Source organism: Suricata suricatta, chromosome 16 (assembly GCF_006229205.1).
Source record: "Suricata suricatta isolate VVHF042 chromosome 16, meerkat_22Aug2017_6uvM2_HiC, whole genome shotgun sequence".
Lineage (NCBI taxonomy): Eukaryota > Metazoa > Chordata > Mammalia > Carnivora > Herpestidae > Suricata > Suricata suricatta.
In genome coordinates, this window is record NC_043715.1 from 27,491,077 (window position 1) to 27,512,406 (window position 21,330).

At 43.6% G+C, this 21,330-nt stretch overlaps 1 protein-coding gene across 3 annotated transcripts in view; it reads right to left on the reverse strand.

Moving 5' to 3' along the window:
• The window catches only part of LPCAT2 (lysophosphatidylcholine acyltransferase 2), a 68,628-nt gene that overhangs the window by 26,012 nt on the left and 21,286 nt on the right, over nucleotides 1-21,330 (reverse strand). For 2 of the 3 annotated variants that reach the window (XM_029925050.1, XM_029925052.1), the window contains exons 8-12: nucleotides 18,468-18,522; nucleotides 16,780-16,863; nucleotides 8,722-8,804; nucleotides 5,969-6,094; nucleotides 3,986-4,139 (exon numbers count right to left, since the gene is read on the reverse strand). In XM_029925050.1, coding sequence (XP_029780910.1) covers nucleotides 3,986-4,139; nucleotides 5,969-6,094; nucleotides 8,722-8,804; nucleotides 16,780-16,863; nucleotides 18,468-18,522 — 502 coding nt within the window. The remainder of the gene's footprint in view (nucleotides 1-3,985; nucleotides 4,140-5,968; nucleotides 6,095-8,721; nucleotides 8,805-16,779; nucleotides 16,864-18,467; nucleotides 18,523-21,330) is intronic. The other variant, XM_029925051.1, reaches the window with a different exon arrangement.

A 21,330-nucleotide genomic window follows, 5' to 3' on the forward strand; every position in this document is an offset into this window, starting at 1 on the left:
TAAGGCAGAGGTGGTATATATATGCAATGGAGTATTACTTGATGATCAAAAAGAATGAAATCTTGCCATTTTCAGTAATGTGGATGGAATCAGAGTATATTATGCTAAGCGAAGTAACTCAGGCAGAGAAAGACAGATATCATATGATTTCACTCATATGTGGTATTTAAGAAACACACAGTAGGGCAAGGGAAGGAAAAATAAGATAAAAACAGAGAGAGAGGCAAACCATAGGAGACTCTTAAATATAGAGAACAACCTGGGGTTGCTGGAGGGGAGGCGGGTGGGGGGACGGGCTAAGTGGGTGGTGGGCATTAAGGTGGGCACTTGTTGGGATGACCACCAGGTATTGTATGTAAGTGATGCATCACTGGGCTCCGCTCCTGAAACCAACACTACACTGTATGTTACCTAACTTGAATTTATATTAAAAACAAATTATGAGGTTTTTCTTTCTTTTTTTTTTTTAATTTTTTTTTAATGTTTTATTTATTTTTGATACAGAGAGAGACAGAGCATGAGAGGGGGAGGGGCAGAGAGAGAAGGAGACACAGAACTGGAAGCAGGCTCCAGGCTCTGAGCTAGCTGTCTGCACAGAGCCTGACGCGAGGCTCGAACCCACTAACGTGAGATCTGACCTGAGCCAAAGTCAGATGCTTAACTGACTGAGCCACGCAGGCGCCCTGAGGTTTTTCTAGACTAGCCGAGAATGCACATCAAAAGAGTGAGGGAATGTGCGGAGATAGGTCTTTTCCCCGTCCACCAAATACCAACACAACCACATTAGACTTTGGGAGAGACGGAGAGAGGCCTCGGGGCAGCTGTCCGAGCTGCAACCGTTTATAGGTTTATAGCGGTTGGAGGAGCCGCAGGAACACCCGCCCTTTCTCCTTCCCACCCTTCCTCCCTCAACCCCCCCTTCCTCCCCGCTTCCACCCCTCCCCATGGGGCATTGAGTTTAGCAAGATAAGCTACTCTGGGGGAAACAAACGATGGCGTTCCTGAACGTCTTGTCTTTCCCGTGGAACATTCCCCAGCTTGGGGAGACTGAGAAAACAAGCCCAGCTTGCAAGTGGCTCAAGGGCGTGGCGACCATTGCATAACTCGCCTTTGCAAAACAAAGCAAATCTTCACAGGCACAGATGTGCAGATGTGTTAAAGACAAAAAAGGAAAGAAAGACAGACATGCAGATGTGTTAAAGACAAAAAAGGAAAGACAGACAAAGACAGAAAGGGGAGAAAAGAAGGCAAGAAGAAAGGAAGGTCACGTGTGTCAGCAGCTGATTCCCCAGAATATTTTGTCTACCTTCCCGTGTGCTGGAGATCAAAAGGAAAGTGCTGGAAAGACCATCTCATGCCGACAGTGAAAGCCAAGTCACACTATACAAAGGAGCAACAGACACACATAGCTGTAAGTGATGTGTGAGCCCGTGGAAACGCTCCATGGGGAAGTGTGACTGGCCAAGCGGGCTGCCCAGACTCCCCAGTCTCCTAACAGCCTGGAGCCCACTGTTTGCTCCAGTTCAGAGCAAACCGGCTCCCTGGGGGTTGTTTCCATCCTTGTTACCGCTCCCTTCCCCACTTCCGAATCTTCCCGTACTTTAACACTGCCAGAGCAACGACGGGGCTGGCAGCAGGTACCATCAGTGACCGACAGATGGATGCCCACAATCTGTTGTCCTGACCATCCCAGAACTGCTGGCGAGGACAGTTTGACACCTGAAGGGAGGGCAACCTCGCCAGATAGTATTTCTGATTTTGATTGAAAATCCTGATGAGCACAAGGTCGAAACTTCCTCCTTGGTTCCTGCTTCACAGAGCTTCCCATTTCCCCATCTCCTGCCCTTATTTGTATGTCCCTGCCATTTTCTTTCCTGTCACCACGTTCATATTTAGAGAAGCTTCGTGTAAAATTGTTTGCTTGGTATCTAGAGTCAGAGAGAAGGATGTTACATAAATCCTGCAGAAAGACTCGTAAGAGTCCAAGCAGAAGTTCTTCTGTTTTCCCAACCTGCATGGGTGGAGCTGATGACTTACTTCTCCTTTCTCCCAAATCTTCATGATGCTTTCTAGTAGTACAACTACGTGTCACAGATGGGGAGAGATCACTTGTGTGCCGCAAGCAAGCCAAGCAAAGGGCACTGGGCACTACCCAGAGAAGGATGCTTAAGTGCGTCATGTTAAAAAATGGTGTATCTTCGAGATCACAGGATAGCTCATTAGGAACATTAGTGTGCTCTGGGTAAAGGGAAAAAGAAGTCGTGTCCTGGTTCATGTCATCAAGCTGTAATTTCCTTGGGAAGTATCTTTTCTCAGCAGTCAGTAGCAAACCGGGACTTCCCAGGCCAGCCAGGAGGGAACAAGCCCAGTTGAGCCTCCCTTTCTTTCCAATTACAACTAGAAACGAATCAAGGGGCGCCTGGGTGGCTCAGTGGGTTAAGCGTCCAACTTCAGCTCATGTCATGATCTCACCACTTGTGGGTTTGAGCCCCACGTTGGGCTCTGTGCTGACAGCTTCTCTGAATCTGCTTCAGCTTCTCTCTCTACTACTCCCTCACTTGCACTCTGTCTTTCCCTCTCTTAAAAATAAACAAGCAATTTAAAAAATGAGAAAAAAATAAACTCTAATCAAAATACAAAAAGGAACTACCTCTGGACAAGATACCACAGCAGGAGGGCTGGTGAGGAAAGCCATAGGGAAAGAACATGGAGCAAGGCGGCCAGGTTGTGGGAGACGGAAGGCAGTAGGACATCATCACTAAACTGCTGAAAGGGAAGAAATAGCAACTCAATTCTATTCACAACCAAAACATCATTCAGGAATCACTGCAAAATAAAGTCACTCAGATAAGAAAATAACGAGGTCATAGTCCAAGGTAGGTCCTCATGTGAAAGGAAAGCCTATATTGACACAAAAACCTATACAGGAATATTCACAGTCTGTATTCATAATTGCCCCAAATTGGAAACTAACCAAACGCTCCTCGGATGGGGAACGGATACACCAAGAAAGGTGCATCCATACAATGGGACACCGCTCGGCAAGAAAAGGGAACAGGTGACTGGTACACAGCAGCACAGCTGAACCTCAGACGCATTATGCCAAGTGAAAGAAGGCAGACTCCAGAGGATATATACCCTTCGATTCCATCTATATGGCGTCTCCAAAGATCAAAGCTGTAGGGATCGAGTGACTGCTGGGGGTTAAGGGAGGGCAAATATCTGACCATAAAAGAATAGCTACAGGGAATAGTTATTTGCACCTGCGATGCATCTTGAATGGAGTGGTAGTTACATGCCTAAATGCATGTATTAACCCTTGTAAAACTGCAACCAAGAGAGTAAACTTGACTGTCAACTTTATGGGCTAAAAAACACATTAAAAAGAGAGAACTTGAAATCTTGATACATTTTCCCTTAGGAGACTTTCTGACAATTCAGTTCCTGAACTGCATGTACTGACATATTCATGAGCAGAAAACCGCACTCCCCGATACGATGGCTAATAGCTAAGCTTTAACTGAAGCCTTTGTCATAAAATGTTATTTGAAAATAAAAACTGCTTGGTCGTCACACATGTTGGGGCAAATCCAAAAGCTTCAGAATAGAACAGCACCACCCTTGTCATCAGTGTATGAATTTTGATATAAATATTTAAGTTCCTGTCAGTTACAGAAGCCTTTGCCATTTCCATGTTAGGAACACGGTTTTCATGGTCACATTTTTTATTCCTGACTTGGTATTTAAAATAAGCAGATACTATCATAACTGTGGCCACACACACGTGCATGCACACCCGCACATCATTATATCACTACTACCGCGGCTCCTTCAGGGGAACAAACAAAATCATGACATTAAGCGGCGGGCTCGGCCTTGCTTCCTCTCACGGCGACCTGCCAAGTTCTAAGGCCACACTGATTTATGCCCTGTGGAGGCGGGCAGAGCAGGGATGTTACAAGTTAAAGATGACGTTTTAACATACCCTGTCAAAGAGTGCGAAGAGTTGTCTCAGGACGTCTGAAACAGGCAACTTTAAATACTCCGCAAATTCTTCGATTCCGATTCTCCCTCCTTTTGAAGAACCAGCAATGGCTGCGTACTCATCCAGCTGCTTACGGATACTATCCCAATCTAACCTGAGCAAACAGACAATCGTGGATACCGCGGTCAGCCCCCTACAATCCGCACGGATGTTTTATCAACATTGCTTTATTCATTTGTCTGAGGGAAAAATATTGTACGTGTTACATTTGAAAATGAGGATAAAATGGGTATTTTGGATGTATAGAGTCTTCGGAGGTTTTATATTTAATGTATATTTACTTATTTTTGGAAGACAGAAAGCAAGTGGCGGAGGGGCAGAGAGAGGGGAGACACAGAATCTGAAGCAGGTTCCAAGCTGTCAGCACAGAGCCTGATATAGGGCTTGAACCCACGAACCATGAGATCATGATGTGAGCCAAAGTCAGATGCTTAACTGACTGAGCCATGCAGGCGCCCCCAGACTTCTGAGTTCTTTTTTAAGGATATTAGTAAGACTATAATTTTCCCAAGTATCTGGGTGAAAGAGAAGTAGCTGAGAAGAAGAGCAATGTAACAGGAGAAGAAAGGATTCATTAAAAAAAAGAAATCATATTTTAATCGAAATATTACCAATTAAGTCAATAGTACTTACTGAGTTGTTAAAAAGAATACCATTCTTAATTTCAAAGGAGCTTCCAGGCTGATAATGAACTCATATTTCACAAAATGTTGTGACAGGGAGATTCATTAGACAGGCCACACTTCCTCTAATATTAATTATAAAAACACTAAAACACCAGAAAATGTAGTGTAGCTTACAGCACATCTGTCTTTGTCTTGTACTATTAAACACATAACTGCTTTCTTCTGTATCCAATTTCAGTAACTATCTAAACTTTTCAAATTTATACGAATATTATAAATGTAACATCCAAATGTGTTTGCTATCTAGAAGATATAAATAATACTTGCTCTATCAGTTATGGAAATACTATCTTTAAATATTGACCTTTAGGGGCACCTAGAGGGCTCAGTTGGTTAAGCATCTGACTTCAGCTCAGGTCATTATCTTGAGGTTAATGGGTTCAAGCCCCGCGTCGTGCTCTGTGCTGACAGCTCGGAGCCTGGAGCCTGCTTGGGATTCTGTCTCCCTCGCTCTCTGCCCCTCCCCCACTCACATTCTGTCTGTCTCTCTCTCTCTCTCTCTCTCTTTCATAAATAAACATTAAAAAAAACATTTAAAAAATAAGTAAATATTGACCTTTAACACAGTAACTGGCTCCTCAGCTCCCTCCAAGGGAGGATGGCAAGGCCAAGGGAATCAATACATTCTGTAAATCCCTACTAGGGCTGAAAACAGAGTGAATGGTAGTAAGTGGGGGACCCGGGGTTACACCTTTCATAGCAGATGGTTCAAATGGGTTGTTCGTAAAAGCACAAAGGGGTGTTTTGGCCTTTAAATAAATAAAAAAAAAAACCCACCAGTGTGTGCCGAGAAGAAAAAGGAGATTGACAGCAAACACGTAAAAGGCAGGGAGGGTCAGAATTGCTTCTTTACAAACCAGTTCATTTGTCACACGAGGAGCTCTGACCACCGCGTGCCGCTGCTGTCTAACTAGGCCACCCTTCTCGCGAGAGGGCAGTGGGACAGGCTAATTGCTCTGAGACCCTTCTAGTGGGGAGGCGGATCTGTGCTGCTCTCTATCTAGTATCTCAGTCTCCTCCTGTGACCAAGACACATGTCTCTGAGTTAACCGTCCTCGGAAAAAAACACAACTCGATGAGCTAAGTGGGAGATACGTCCACACCTCCGGCTCCCTTAATCAACACCATGGAGGTTCTAGAGCCGAGCGTTAATGAAACCAGGGAAAATAAGCATAGGGGATTCCTGATCCCTTTGGGACATCTTTACAAAAGTGTAGCGATTAAAAGATACACTTACTTCAATTTCCGGCTAATTTTGGTAAATTCCACCAACCCGGCTTCCATGGGCAGTGTTAGCTGTCCTGCTGAAATCATTAATCGGCAGTCTTCGTAGGTGTGATCTGTTACCGGAATCCCCAAAGCTCTAAATAGCATGTCAAAGCAAACACATTCAGTTTTTTTAAAAAGAAGGTGATGACTTTTTCATTAGGCCCGAGCTGGTCAACACACAACAGTAAACGGGAATGTATTCACTACGTTTTAAACCAGCAGCTTTTGGCTTATTATTGCCAAAAAGACACATTTCTCTCCTCTGCGCAGGCTTCCTGCGGCCGAGTTAATTCTCTTATGCGTGCATGCCTCTGTCAACTGGTCACTTTGTTTTGTGTCTTAACTGTGACAATAGTTGACTTCAATCTCAGGGAAAGGGAAGAGACTTATGTTCCACTCCAGCAGAGTCCCGCACCAGCCGGGCACCTTTCGACTCTTACCCTAAGCCTCGCTTTTGTCATCTGTACATAGGGATAATTACCCTTCTCACTGCATGGGGTTTACTGTTGTAAACACGGACTACAAATATCTGTACAGAGTGTAAGTGCGCAATCTCTCCCAACCAAGAGCCGTCTACGTTTTTCCATCTTTCAAAACTGGAGATCACTTCTTGCTACATAATCTTCTGAAAATACAAAACAGAACTGATAACAAGCTCCTGATTTCTTCCAGACCTAAACACCTTCCATCCTCGAAGGAGCACATAACGCCTGCTTAGCTCCCTCCTGCTCAGGGATCTAATAATGAACTAGATTTGAAAAATGCATATATTAATAATGACGTGAAGAAACCCTGAGTCCTAAGAAGAAAGCCTGTGAAGAACATGTAACAACTTCCTGAAGATTCCTCATCACAAAACTTTTCTTCACAAATATTTAGTGAAGATGATGAAGTTAGGTCTTCATCTGTATTTGTTTGGTGGAATCACTGTGAAGAACATGACATTTCCGATGAATGTGATACGGATAAAATATTTTTTTCTCTCGACAACTAGGCTGCTTTTGATGAATAAACATTCTGGTATAAGAATATGTAAGCAGGAAAATAAACATTTTAAACATTTTGGGAATGTATAATTTATAATGCTCAACAGTAGAGCATACCCTTTAAGAGCTTTTGGGTTTGGGTGACAGGAAGTGGGGGTCTGAGTCCCAGCCCAGAAGGTCACTACCCGTTGTGATCTTGGGCAAGCGACCTCCCCCTCTGAATCTCAGGTCCCTGGCTTGCCTCCGGGAAGCGCCGTGAAGATCACGTCAGGGACCTGGAGTAAACGGCCTGGCACGGTCCTTGGTAAGTATTTATTAAGAGCAGCAGTACTGCCACATGATATGACTTTACCACTCTCAAATGCTTTTGTCATACACTTTCCTAGGTGAGTCTCCGGAGAAGCAAAGCCATGAGACAGGAGAGATAAATATTCTAACTCCAACTTGACCCAGGAGGAAAAGGAGCCCTCGAGGGACCCGTCCGTCCATGGTCGTGCAGCTAATGGAGGTCTTTCCTACTCTTCATCCAAGGCCCTTATACCTCCGTGCCTCCAAATTCAGAAAAAACAAAAACAAAAACAAAAACAAAAACAAAAAACCCAAATGGCTGCCTAATCAAATCCCTGCTCCATTTTTAGGCACATTTTTGGGAAGTCAAAATATCTGCCTCCATTCATAAGTTTATCTTAGTTACAAACTTTTGGACAAAACCGAATAGGAAAACATAAGGAGAAAGGGAAGAAAACATTAAAGCAAATTTTGTAGCTACTCTAGAAACTGAGAAAATCAAGCACATGTAGGTACATGTGGCAAACATTTTTTGAACATTTGAAAATGTATTATTTTGAAAATAAAGTTATTCTGCTGTAAATATTTATATACGTATATATATATTATGTGTAATATATACATAATAAGAATATAATCTTGCTTATAAGACCAAATTCAGTCATGAAGCTACATTCAGGGTTCTCATCTGAATTTTTGCCAGGAATAAATCTCGCTGGTCTATGAGCGTCAAGCCCGTTACTAGAATGGCAGGAGGAGGGGCGCTGGCGTGAGGGTGTGCACCTGAAAACCTCCAGGGCTGCCTGGCTGCTGGGACGGCATAACACACAATCTTTCATTACAGGACGGCAGGAGATTTACCTAATCGGAGGAATGGGCAGTGACACTCCCTTAAGTGCACGACAATACTTGTCTCCCGTTTTGTTGATTTACAAATCCTACAGTTCTAGCCATTCCTTAATGGGGTGGCTTTCCCCACCTTTCTGTGCCCTTTGCAGTCCTTTGCAAACGTCCTCCTTTTTGTTGCTCTAGTTATGAATGCCTCTGAAACACTCAGCCTTGGCAGCTCTGTGGAGGCTGGGCCATAGACGTGGCTCACGAAGGGCTCAGGCCGTCACAAGGCTTTGTCCGGCAGCCACAGGCCAGCTTAGGGAGAATCTACCCAGTGGAAGTCACTGTCTGGTCTCTTCTGGTTATTGACTCCTCCCTGCTCCCCTTCTGGTAAAGACACATGTCCATTCGTTTGGGGCCACATCTGGGGAAAATATTTGTAGCCTGTTTTACCACGTTCCTGGGCACATTTAAAATATGTAATCAGTAATGAGTTAAGAAATGAGGTCCTCAGAATTAAAACAAACAAACAAATCCCCCAAATCCTAAAACTATGTAAAAACGTACCAATCATTTAAAAACGACTTATTGATTATCGTCATATATAGAAACTTACTCTGCCATTAAAGTCCGGATTCTAGAGGCAAAGAGGATGGGATCGCTTTTTTCTTCATCACTTGGTACTTGAACAGGCATAAACTGCAAGACAAACATACCTTTCCATTACAACTGTTAGGCCTAAGAATTAAATGCTATATAAATTAGGGGCGCCTGGGTGGCTCAGCTGGTTAAGCGTCAGACTTTGGCTCAGGTCATGATCTCACGGTTTGTGGGTTCGAGCCCACAGCTGTGCTGACAGCTCAGAGCCTGGAGCCTGCTTCAGATTCTGTGTCTCCCTCTCTCTCTCTCTCTCTCTCTCTCTGTGCCTCCTCTGCTCACACTCTATCTCTCTCAAAGATAAACATTGAAAAAATTTTTTTTCAATGCTGCAGAAATTAATTTATAAGCTGTCTCTCATTATATTAAATCCCCTGCTCCCCTGGCACATGGGTTATCTGCTATCCAGGGAAGAACACCGTGCACAGACTCAGCAATCTATAGCCAAGCCCTGGGTCTTCCTGTGTGTTAACTAGTAGGTCCCCAAAATCTGCCTCACTGTCGCGGGGACTCTACCAAGAGTTATAACCCACCTGTGATGAGGATGGAAAGAAGCCAGTGCCTGGAATATTCTGGAAGTTATAAAGCTGTAGGTTTTGAGATCTTACTCTCCAAGCTGCACTTCCTATCACTGCCAGGCCTTTGTGTGAAAATGTTAGTATAAGAAGTAACATGTTTCTTATAATGTATCTTCTCTACCTATGCCTGTGTCAGCCATATTTTTATTGTTTGTTCAAATGTCATACTTTGCATTTCTTCTGCTCTTTCAACCCTTAGCATTGGCTTCCTGCTTTTGGTGAACATCATGTTTTATCATTTTTAAATTAATTTTCTTCTCTACTTGATATTCTGTGATGTCTCTTTAGTACTGTCCGTGTTTTATTTATAGTTTTCTAATACTTAACAAGATTTGGGTGCTGTAGTTAAGTCACTGCCTATTTTTTGAGCAAGATTAATAGGACTCTATTCCTGCTCCAAAAATGATCCGTAGTTTAATAGGATAGACCAACGCAGTATGCGCTGACTATCACTACCCTCAACACAGGGCTTAAAGGCTTCCTTAACGTAGCTTCAAGTTATACAGGTCACATGACCAGGACTCAGCCCAAGTTCTATCAGATTCTAAAACCCTTGTTTTCCTCATTCATCCATCCTTCCTGGAGTATGAAAGCAAGGGATCGTTTAATTTGGTGGGGGGCAGGGAAAGGCCGCCAAGGAAGCTGTACAGAAGGACTAATACTTGATCTTGGCTCTTTAAGGATAAACATGATCTTGCCAGTAGCTATCATTCCTTGAATTATAACTATGAACCAGGCATCACGCTAGGGGTTTTATATGCATTATTTTCAGTCCACTGGTCCTCTTGATATTAGTCACAGGATTGGGGTTCACATTAAAAGACTCGTTCAAGGCTTCATGGCCCATTTTCATTCAATAAATATTGCTATAATACTGTATTCCAGGCATCACACTAAGTCCCTGCCCTCCAGGATCTCTCCATGCGGTGGGGCAGGAGTTACGACAGATGAGTCTGGTCCACCTAGAAGAGCCACGTCCACTAAGCATGTGCTGTGTGCTGGCTACTGTATATTAAGGGTTTTAGAAGATTAATTCTCCATAACTCCTTGAAGTCAGTTCTACCACTTGCACTTGACAGGTGAAGAATGCAGCTCGAAGAGGATAAACAGTATAGCTAAGGCCACACACCTGTGGCAGGGCCACAATTTGGAAAAAGAAGAACAATGTGTATAAATAACACCACTTTTGGACTCATGTTGACCTGTTTTCGGATCCTGTTAATCACATTAAGGACCTCTGGGCAAGGGTGATTCAGAGATGAGGTTTGAGCCAGCGAGTGTTGTGACCAGGTCCAAGCTTTTGAGCAGAAACTTCGGCGGCAGGGAATGGATAAACCAGAGAGGAAATGGCTAAGAGCAGGGAGAAGGCCTGGAAGCTACAGGAATCATCCTGTGAATGGAGGGAAGACCATGAATAGAGGGAGTGACGAAGCAGAGGGCCGCGTGGATGCAGCTGGTACGAGAGGATAAACTGGACAGGAATCCTAGGACAGTGCTCTGTGTGACTGACCGTCACGTCCTCTCCCGGGAACAATGGCACACTCACTGTTTCGGCCTGCTTGCCGACTTGGTTCCGCCGTGAGGTGCCGGAAAAGTCCTTCAGGCCTGATGGGACTCAGTCCCCTCTCGTGTCTAGTGAGGACGTTCCACTCAATGTTCTTGGAAGCCCTCTCCAGCTGGAATTCCACGGCTCACTGTCCACTTAGCATCTGGTCATTCTTCAAGATGGAAAACCGCGCTGAGCCACCAGAGGTCCCCACGTCACTTATGTATCCAGAGCCACAACCGACCTTCGCAGATAAATATTTCCCAAATGTCCCTCCATCCTGCTCTAGATCTGAATTTCTTATGTGTGCTTAGTAGGAAATCAAAGGAAGAGAACCGGACATTAAAATCAATGTTCAAAAATTCTCTAATAAAATAATACAGGAATGTTTTAAATTGCCGTATAATTCTTCACTTTTTAAAAAAAAAGCCACATAATCACTTGACACACGCTTAATCTGTAGGTCATAAAAGCACACCTTTGAAAACCCTGAAAAATACATTACTGCTACATCTTAACCAAACGTAATCCAATGAACTGTGGGTTTAATTCCTTTTAGTGCAGGTCATATTTTCCATGAAATGATTTTTAATAACTCTCACTTGGCATGGCATTTTATTCCATTTTATTCTCGATGAAGAAAATTCCACTGAGAGTACAAAATAATTAAAAGCCTGCATTTGAACCTCATGGGCCTTGGAGGCACCCCCCCCCCCATGCCTCCTGAGAAGCAATTCAATGGAAATTCTCATAAGAACTTGCTTCTCCTTGGAGGAGACTTAGCCCTCTTTATCACGTTTCCATCTTGCACGTAGAGATTCAAGGCTCACGGCATACACGTCCTCTATGTGGAAAGGAAGACCAGCCATAAACAGGAAAACGTGATTGTCATTGTCCACTCCTGTCCCTTAATACACAGCTCAACTCCCCAGTGTCTTCAGGACCCCCAAGTTTCCTTTCTACCTTCATCTTCTCTCACCATCCCGAGTATACACATGGATGGCTTATCAGACATGTTGACCTCACAGCTCTTCCCCGGGCCACGGCAGTTCTCAGCTGTGCCTCGGCCATGGCGACAAACACAGGAGGCTAATCTCCTGGCAAGTTCTCTCATCACAATTTCCCTTCGTTGTCTATTAGCGTTTACTTCTCTAACCTGGTCCGGCACAGACTGGAAGAGCCTGCTAGTGACTCTCCGGATGTACTTGCCCCTTTTTGTCCACTCCTTCCTGCCAACAGCTGGCTCCCTGTCTCCACTGCATTTCAGGAGTCAGCCTTTCGGTCACCCAGAATCTCCCTCCTCTGCCACACTCACGGTGCCAACCACATGCTTACGACCACTTCTTCTGCTCCTGCCTTCCCATCCCCGTCAGAGACCACTGAGGGACACTAAAGACAGGTACACAGTCTTACGGGCTGAGGCTACTATCAGTCCATGGTAAGCTCCACAGAGTCTTCACAGCTGCTTGACTCCCAAGGTGACCATCCGCCTCCAGATACAAAAATAAGTTTTGTTTTGCTGAAGGTCTTCCCTTATCCTTTTAATCATGCAAGTGTGCCCCAAATGTGATTTTTAAATTTTTAAAAAACGTTTTTTATTTATTTTTGAGAGACAGAGAGAGACAGCACAAGCAGGAGAGGGTCAGAGAGAGAGAGGGAGACACAGAATCTGAAGCAGGATCCAGGCTCTGAGCTGTCAGCACAGAGCCCGACGTGGGGCTTGAACCCACAAACCAGGAGATCATGACCTGAGTTGAAGTCAGACACTTAGCTGACTGAGCCACCCAGGTGCCTGCCAAATGTGATCTTAATGCTGTGTCTGTTTCCTTAAAGTCTATGTGACAGGTGAGGACCAAGTTACTGAACTTGAACCTCGCTGCTGCTTGGGCATTTGTGTTGGACCAGCCGCCATTGTATCTAGATGTTTCATACGGTCTTTGCTTCTCACGTTAGGCTCTACTTCTCATCTCAATGGTATTTCACACTCAACGTTAGAAAAAAGATGTGAAAGAGTTAAGGACATGCGACCCCAAAACATACCACTTCGGTATACTGATTATTTTGAGCTGAAGGGACGTGAAAAATAGCAAATGTAGGGAGAGGTTTCACCTGAACTTCCCTTATCTGCCTAAAGTCAGCTCCTTCAAAAGGAACTCTGTTGTCCTTCATCTGTTATAAAGTCCCTGCTGCGGAGTTTCACCCAAGAGGGAAGATGGATTACCACAGGAGTCACGACTAGAATTCGACATCACACATGGACAAACTTGATCACACGCTATCACAGCTCCCGGTCTATTCTTCCCAGAGCCCACCTGTCTTTCCTAAAAATCACTGACCCTCCCCTGTGTGGCCTACCCCCTCCCTCCCCTTCCTCACCACTTTTTTTGTGTATCCACTTTTTATTCCCCATGATATTAAAACTTAATCGATTTGTGTAACCTTTCCCTTATTAATTTGCCCACCCTGAGATTATCTCACAGATCTGGCTAGGAAATCTCATCGAGGAGAGGGAAGGCAGTCTCCCCAACACTAGCCCACATGAGCTCCCCTGTCCTTCCCCATTGCTCCTGAGGCTGGCGCCGAGCCTCACTTTAATATGCTCTGTTCCACCAGCCTGCCCCATCTAAGGGGAGGTGAACCCACACATACCCCATACTAACACCTCGTTTTGCCCCTCGGGTCCCAGAGTGCCCGACCTCCTGGGGGCCTCAGGCTACATGCAAGATACAGTCAGAACCCTTCAGCCTAGTTTGAAGGTGATCTGATATCCAGGGACACTCTGGCCTAGTAAAACTGCCTTAATTCATTCTTTCCTGACCACGTGGAGCACATTCCTTTCTACTAAATGGATGATCGTGAAAAAGAGAGACTGATAAGTGACATACTACAATCAGCCTTTTCTTTTTCCAAGTAACAGGAGGATTTTAATGAGTCACTCTCAACAAACGTGGAGTTCTGGCTCTTCTCATGATTCTTCTTTTAAGTCTTCAAAAAGAGCAAATGCGAATCAAGGGAGGTATTTATGCACTAACATTTGCTGCCTTCTTCTCTGAAGAACAGAAACATTTAGATGACAAGGGAAATACAAGTGAATGTTTCTTGAACACCTACCATGTGCTAGTACGTAAGTAACCTTATTAAATGCTAACCACCCCATAAAAGACATGCTATTATCCCCATTTTACCCCTGAGAACACAGGCTAGGAGAGGTTTAAGTCATTTATTTGAGCACATACAGGTCGGTAGCAGCAGAATTGGAACAAAACCCCAACTAATCCTCTTTATATAACACTCCATTTCTTTTTTTTTTTTTAATAACGTTTATTTTTGACAGAGAGAAAGAGTGAGAGAGTGAGCAGGGGAGAGGGAGAGAGAGAGGGAGACACAGAATCTGAAGCAGGCTCCAGGCTCCGAGCTGTCAGCACAGAACCCAACATGGGGGTCTAACCCACAAACCGTGAGACCATGATCTGAGCCAAAGTTGGACACTTAACTGACTGAGCCACCCAGGTCCCCCAAACAGCATTCCACTTCTCTACTACTACTTAGAAATTTCAGAATTCTACCAAGTTCCAGAAGAAATTAGTTTTGTTAAAACAAGCACATATACAGGTGTGTGTGTGTGTGTGTGTGTGTGTGTGTGTGTATGTGTGTGTGTGATAGAAGTTTTCTAAAAGGCCTGTTCATTTGAGATCCAAAAGTACAAGTAATCTGAGTGAGTTAGGATAATTAAGTAAACTATATAAACAGATTTGAACCTTCCCGAAGTAATACACTCTTTGGAGATTTAAAAAGTTGTATCTATCTACAGTGCTTGGGCATAACACTCATTACTATAGTCCTTTCCAAAATCAGAATTGTTTTTTTCATTAAAAAAAATCCCTATTACTTACGGCAGTGGACTGCCCACCATAATGTATGGTAAGTCCAGGGCTAGCCACTAAAAGCTTGCTTTAAGCTTTGCGAAAGAATTTTACTAAAACAAAATATGTCTGTATGCCTACAAGTTATTTTTCTGTGGCTGTATTATAATGGATGGCTCTGAATACACATGGAGATGTATGTAACCTACGAAGGAGCAAACGGACTGATAGTTACCGGGAACGGCCTGTGTCCGTTAGTAAACTAGCTGCTGTCCACACAGCGCCTCAGGGTCTGGCCTTGCATGGATTCTCTCTCAGGAGACACATTAGCAGGCTGTTGGTTTCTGTCACATTTGGGGGATCTTTCCTACTAGCTATCTTCTTCCCGATGCCCCTAAGCCAGATGCTTATAAAGGCATACTTGTGAGGTAGCTGGCCGATAAAAGTACCCACTCAAAGGCACTTTAAACACATCCACGATGCCGCTATGACCCAGGGAATAACTTTCAGGAGAAAGTTCTGTGGACACACATGGCGTCATTGATCAGGGATGCCGGAAGGCCAGTTACAGGGGGTGTGAGGTTTGGACCTGACTGTATTTTTACGATTCAAGAGTCAGGGAAATAATGGTCTTTTCAAAAACAAGTCTCTGTCAAGGAAACAGAGAGGAAGTGGGGAGAGGAGACATTATACTCCCCAGATTTTAGCTATCCGATGGTTTTGGTAACTACAGAGTTGGAAAAGCATCATCAGTGAGGAGTGACTTGTAAAAGGAAAGAGTACAGTTTTCGACATCTAGAGGTGTCCTGTGAGTCACCAGTGCAATGTCTAAAATGACACCAAACGATCTGCTCAAAGTTCATTTTAAAAACTGAAAAACTTGGGGCGCCTGGGTGGCTCAGTCGGTTAAGCTTCTAGCTTCAGCTCAGGTCATGAGCTCACGGTTCGTGAGTTCGAGCCCTGCATCAGGCTCGCTGCTTTCAGCACAGAGCCTGCTTTGGATCCTCTGTCCCCTCCTCTCTCTGCCCCTCCCCCACGTGTCCTCTCTGTCGCTTTCTCAAAAACAAATAAACATTTTAACAAATAAAAACATAAATAAAAATAAAACCTGCAAAACTTAAGACCATATTCTTGAATAGCACATCTTCAACTGGGTTTACCTGGTTACTAAACATTCTAAAGTTCTAAAAACATATGTAAAAAATAATAACTAGGATTTCCGTTAGTTTGAATGAACATGGAGGCTGGGCGGGGGTGGTACTGGACAACCAAGTTGACTGCAGTTGGTGCAACTAAACACGCCGAGCCTCCTAACCAAGCCATGCGTGCGGCTGCCCAGGCCGGGCCCCCCACACGTGCTGCAGACTGGAGTCCTGGGTGCAGCGCCCAGCTCTTGAGAGCCCTGAGCCAGGGCGTGGACACACAGAGTGCCGTGTGATACATTTTTCAGTTGTGCCCAACCCGGGGGGGACAGGAGCGGGGAGGGGGGATTCAAATATTCAAAAGTCATAAAATGGTGAGGAGTCCCTGGATGAAAGGTAGCATCATAAATCTAAACTAAATAGAATTAAAATAAGAAGACTGCACGTGAAGGGCACAGATTCCCATCCTCTTGCTCTACACCACAATTCGAATACACTGAATCTTACTGATCCAGCTATTCGACACCGTGTGGTAGCCATTTTGTTTGTAAAGTTATCAGAGGACATTCTTCCTTTGCCAGGAATTATTACTCAAACAGGTCTAAAGACTGGCTGGAGAAAGCAAACACTGTAATGGAAAAGGAGGAATGAAGGGAGAAAGGGGGGAGGGAGGGGGGAGCAAAGAAGGGAGAGAGAAAGAGAGAAAGGAAGGAAGGAAAGAAAAGAAAAGAAAAGAAAAGAAAAGAAAAGAAAAAGAAGAAAGAGAAAAAAAGAAAGAAAAGAAAAGAAGGAGAGAGAGAAAGAGAGAGAGAGAGAGAGGAAAGGCCATGACACAGAAAGGAAATGTGGTAATAATGGTCAGGGCAAAACAATGAGGACTTCACATACCTCTGTTGTAACAGTTTGACCACTGACACATCTTCTAGACAGTTCTAGGTACATTTCCACATCTGTTGCTAGATCTTGTTTTAGCTGGGGAAGGGTAAATTTAGAGGGAGGGGTACCATATATATTACATAAATAACGTCTTCCAAATTTGCGGAGAAGACAGAGTGGCTGTTTTAAGTTTTCTTCCTTTCTTCCTTCCTTCCTTCCTTCCTTCCTTCTTCCCTCCCTCCCTCCTTCCCTTCTTCCCTTCCTGTGTTTTTTTGTTTTTTGCCTTTTTTAGAGAAAGCAAACAGGGCTTTTTAAAGATAGAAGAGTATGCTTGGAGTACTTAGAAATAGTATAATGTTTATTCCCAACAGAGCTTCCCAAAATATATTCCATGTAACACGGCTTCTAGGAGGTAACCAGAGAAAAAAGGATACTGTGGTCAAACCATCTCAAAGGCACTGACAGTTCTTGAGAAAAAGAAATCTGATTCATTTTGTTTACGCTGGTATTTCTTAAACTTATTAGAGTACAGATTAGTGATTTTCTCTAAGAACGTCTAAGTATATTCTAAGAACTATTAGTTTTAGTCACAGTGAGAGATCCTGAGCTGTTTTTAAATGTGGAGAGGTGTGGCATATAATTAATAATCAGATTTTTTTCCTGACAAACAGACAACCTGTGAGTCTCAAGAAAAGTTTCACCAAAGTGAAACTCATTTTGAAATAGTTTGTGCCCTATGTCCTTTGGTACTTCTGACAACCTCTACGTGGCTAAGTGATTAAGCTATGCGACAAAGTAAAACAGTATTCTTGGGGCTTAAATTCCATGTCCTGTCACTTGGGAGCAAGGCCCCCACTTGGGACTCGAATTAACATATGCAAATTAGAGTTCACCTCACTCACTCTAAGGATGCAACTGGAAAACAAGGCAAGAGCCTGACCCTCTCTCTTCAGAGGCTTCCTGAGGGTATCACCAGAGCCAACTCTACTGATTCTGCATTTACGGGTCCTTTCCACATCTCTGCTAGAATCCAGGAACGGTTCTGGAACCATCGTTCAGCGTCTTAAAAATCTGGTCAGGATTTTCAGAACTATCTATTTGCTTCCCCACTTCCTGTCTGTCTCTGGAACTCAAACCAAAAGATGCCCCGTGAATGCTGACATGAACTGCCTCACAGAGAGGATTTCCTCAGGCCTTTCAGGTGCACAGTGATTCCAAAAGTGAGGACTTCTGACATCTGCGCCCCCCCCCCCAGAGCCCGGGTAGCGCCCCTCCGCTCCCGCTCCCACAGGCCTCCCCCCAGAGCCCGGGTAGCGCCCCTCCGCTCTGACAGAACGCACTCTTCGAGGAGCCATGGGCTCCATCAGCTACTGCAGCTCCTTTGTCAGGATGTGAAGCATCCACACCATTCAAGGGCAGGGGGCAGCATTGAAAGGAATAAAATAGAAACCAGTTATGCAAATCTGGTCAGCCAAGGTGGCTGCCTATGGAAGTTCCCGGAAGTCAGAGGTACTTCCTGATAGGATTCTGAGGGCTGGATCTGACAGCCAGGTGGACAGTGTATAAAAGACCAGGGCTTCTTTTAAAGATGGCGGATTTAACTTCCAACTTTTGTACAGCCGGGCTTTCTAGACTAGAAGCGCAAACTAAAAGGAAAGGTCGAATCTCCAACGCCAAGGCCACATTCTTGAATGACTTACCTCAACCTCCACCTTTGTGAAGAGCTGGCAGAAAGTGAGCATACAGAGCTGAATGCTGAGGAGAAAAAAGAACAGGCCATCTTTATATGGTAATACAAGTATCATCCACTATTACTCAGTGACCCTTTCTCTATACACAGTGCCGCCACGGCGCACTTCATGTATATTCTGCATTTATAAATGCCACACTGCAGCTGTTAACCTGCTTAAGCAAGTATTCTTGATATTCCAAAATTAAACCACCAAAATACTAAATATGTGCTTGTGAGTCCGGGCAGCAGCTCGACAGACTAAACCCCAAATTTGAAGAATCCTTGACAACTCAGACTCGTAGGCCTACGTGCCTAGAGAAACTGCCAAGGCCACATTGTAAGGCACATAAATGTGTTTATAGGAAAACTCTGGAGGAGAACATTACATTTCTGAACTCTTATCTGATATTAAAAAAAATTAGTGGGCCTTTCCCTAAAGGCAGAAACTCTATCGTAATTGTCCCAATTAATAATCCATATTTTAGTTGAGAAATTTTCTGAAATGCTTCAGATTCCATTGTAAAGCCAGATAAAAAACAAAAGCTTTCTTTAAAGTGGTTATAACCACCCCTCTCAAAGATAATTTCTGAAATAGTTGTTTCTATGTACACCTTTCTAATACATATTTAGATTCTCTGGATAGGATTTCTATGGGATTTTTACTTCGCCTCATTTAGACAGATGACCCAGATATCTGGCAGAGTGGATTACACTACATGGAAGAAACCAACCAACTCGGTTTTTGTTATTAAGAAACCAAAATATGATTTATCTATAAAAATATCTAAAGGGGCTTATTAAGATAAGAAATTTAGGCATTGTTAAACTAGGAATTTAGTTAAAAGGAAGGAATTTAAGAAGTAGATGTACCAATTCCATATATAATTATAAGCTGTTAAGTACTGGTTGTCAAACTTTGTATCTGAAAGAAATCGTTTACTATCAACCCCAAGCAAACAAAATCAATCCACGTTATTCACTATAAAGTAAGTTGTTCCTGAGTTATTTAAATTGAGCTTTGGAATTTAGTGATTCAAATTAGATAAATCTGTTCTGAAAATTCTGAATGCTGGAAGGAAGGAGGGAAGGAAGGAAGGAAGGAAGGAAGGAAAACAAAACAAACCAGGCATAAGATCTCATTGAACCTGTGATGTCCACACTATGCATAAACCAAACAACACTTCTTGCACCCACACAAAACAGCTTTTCCACAGCGGCACTTTCTCTAAGTGTATTTCCCAAGTTTATTAACCCTCTGCCTTAGGCTGTCTGCCTTGGTACAGAATCTCTTCCTTAGAATCTGAGTCTAGACTAAGCCCTTGGAGCAGGGGTGACTGAGAAAACTGACGTATGAGTAACAGATTCAGTGCTGACAGATTCATACCATGAAGCCCATCGGAAGATACAGGAAGAAATGAGAGTTCCTACTGGCCAAGCACAACATGGCATTTGGGCAAAACAAATCTGTGCCTCTTAAAGATTTTGTGCTTATCACTCCAAAGAAATCTTTAACTCTTGAAAAAGTGTGTTCTTCTCTTTTCTGAATTCTCTCTCCTATTCTCTTTTTCCCTTTGTCACACACTTCCCAGGTCAGAAGGCTGGATTAACCAGACCACTCCATTTCTATCTTCCAAGAAGGCCTTCTCCTACTTGACCTTCATGCCTACCTGGACTGCTGAGAAAGTTTGAAAAAGTCTTACTGACTACACAGTGAACCTGAAGTCACTATCTTTGTAAGGCACGTAAATCGTAAGGGCCCCAAGGATGACACACCTCGAGAACTACAAAGACATGCTACATGCAGTTTGTAGGCACTCCTTTTTCTAAAATGTGCTCATACTATCTGTTTCTTCTCACTTGCTCTCATATAAAAAGCTGAAACCCAGGAATTCAAGATCAATAGTGACACAAAACACATATTCTAGCCAAATAAATAAACGGGTTTCCTGAAGAGTTAAAGATCACATAAGGCCTAGATATCCTTTACAATTTATGGTCTTTATTTTGAGTGTCATTTACTCAACCATGAAGGACTGAAGCGTAACGGGAACATACATGTCTCACATGTCAATAAGCGCTAACACGTTCGAATGGCCCATCAGTTACCTATTCTGATTTAAATTTATTATTTTGATGCAATTCACACATACAAAATGGAGAAAATTGGTATGCAGCATTAGAAAAAATCTGGCTTTTATACACTATTTGGATTATCTAAAAGGTACGCAAGGGAGTCACAAGATACTTGAAGGCTAATGAGGATTCCCTTTGAAATATGTCCAAGTGGTTGTCTGTGCATCACAATGTTATGTAAACTCTGTATGGAACAGTATCCAGAGGCATCGTTGGGGAAGCCCCAGGCGAAGTCCCCATATCCAGGCATTTTACGGGGTTCTCACCAAATACACACTGGCTCAGACTTATCCGGGGGGAGCTCGACAGAAAGGTCTTGAGACAGAGTGCGATGCTACATGCTCTGTTCTTTTTAAAGGCCTGTTTCGATGCAGCTTCTTAATGGGTAACATTCCTCTCCTGTCTGAAATGTTTATAGAAACTGCTGATCCTTATGCTTTTAAAATCCAAGAGCGGAACTGAAAGCTTAGCTATTTTCTCAGCTCAGACCAGACACATCCCAGCTATTTTAGGCCAAATGACGCAATGACTCTGGACTGCTTAAACCGATAGAGTAAAACAACAGTGGAGACCCCAGATAATATGTGAAAACTGCAGTGGGAATAAAACCAAGATTAAAGCTAAGTAGGGTCAGAACCGGGTCACTGGACTGTTTCTTAAGAAGTGATAGCTACACACATGAGACCCTGAGACCCGTA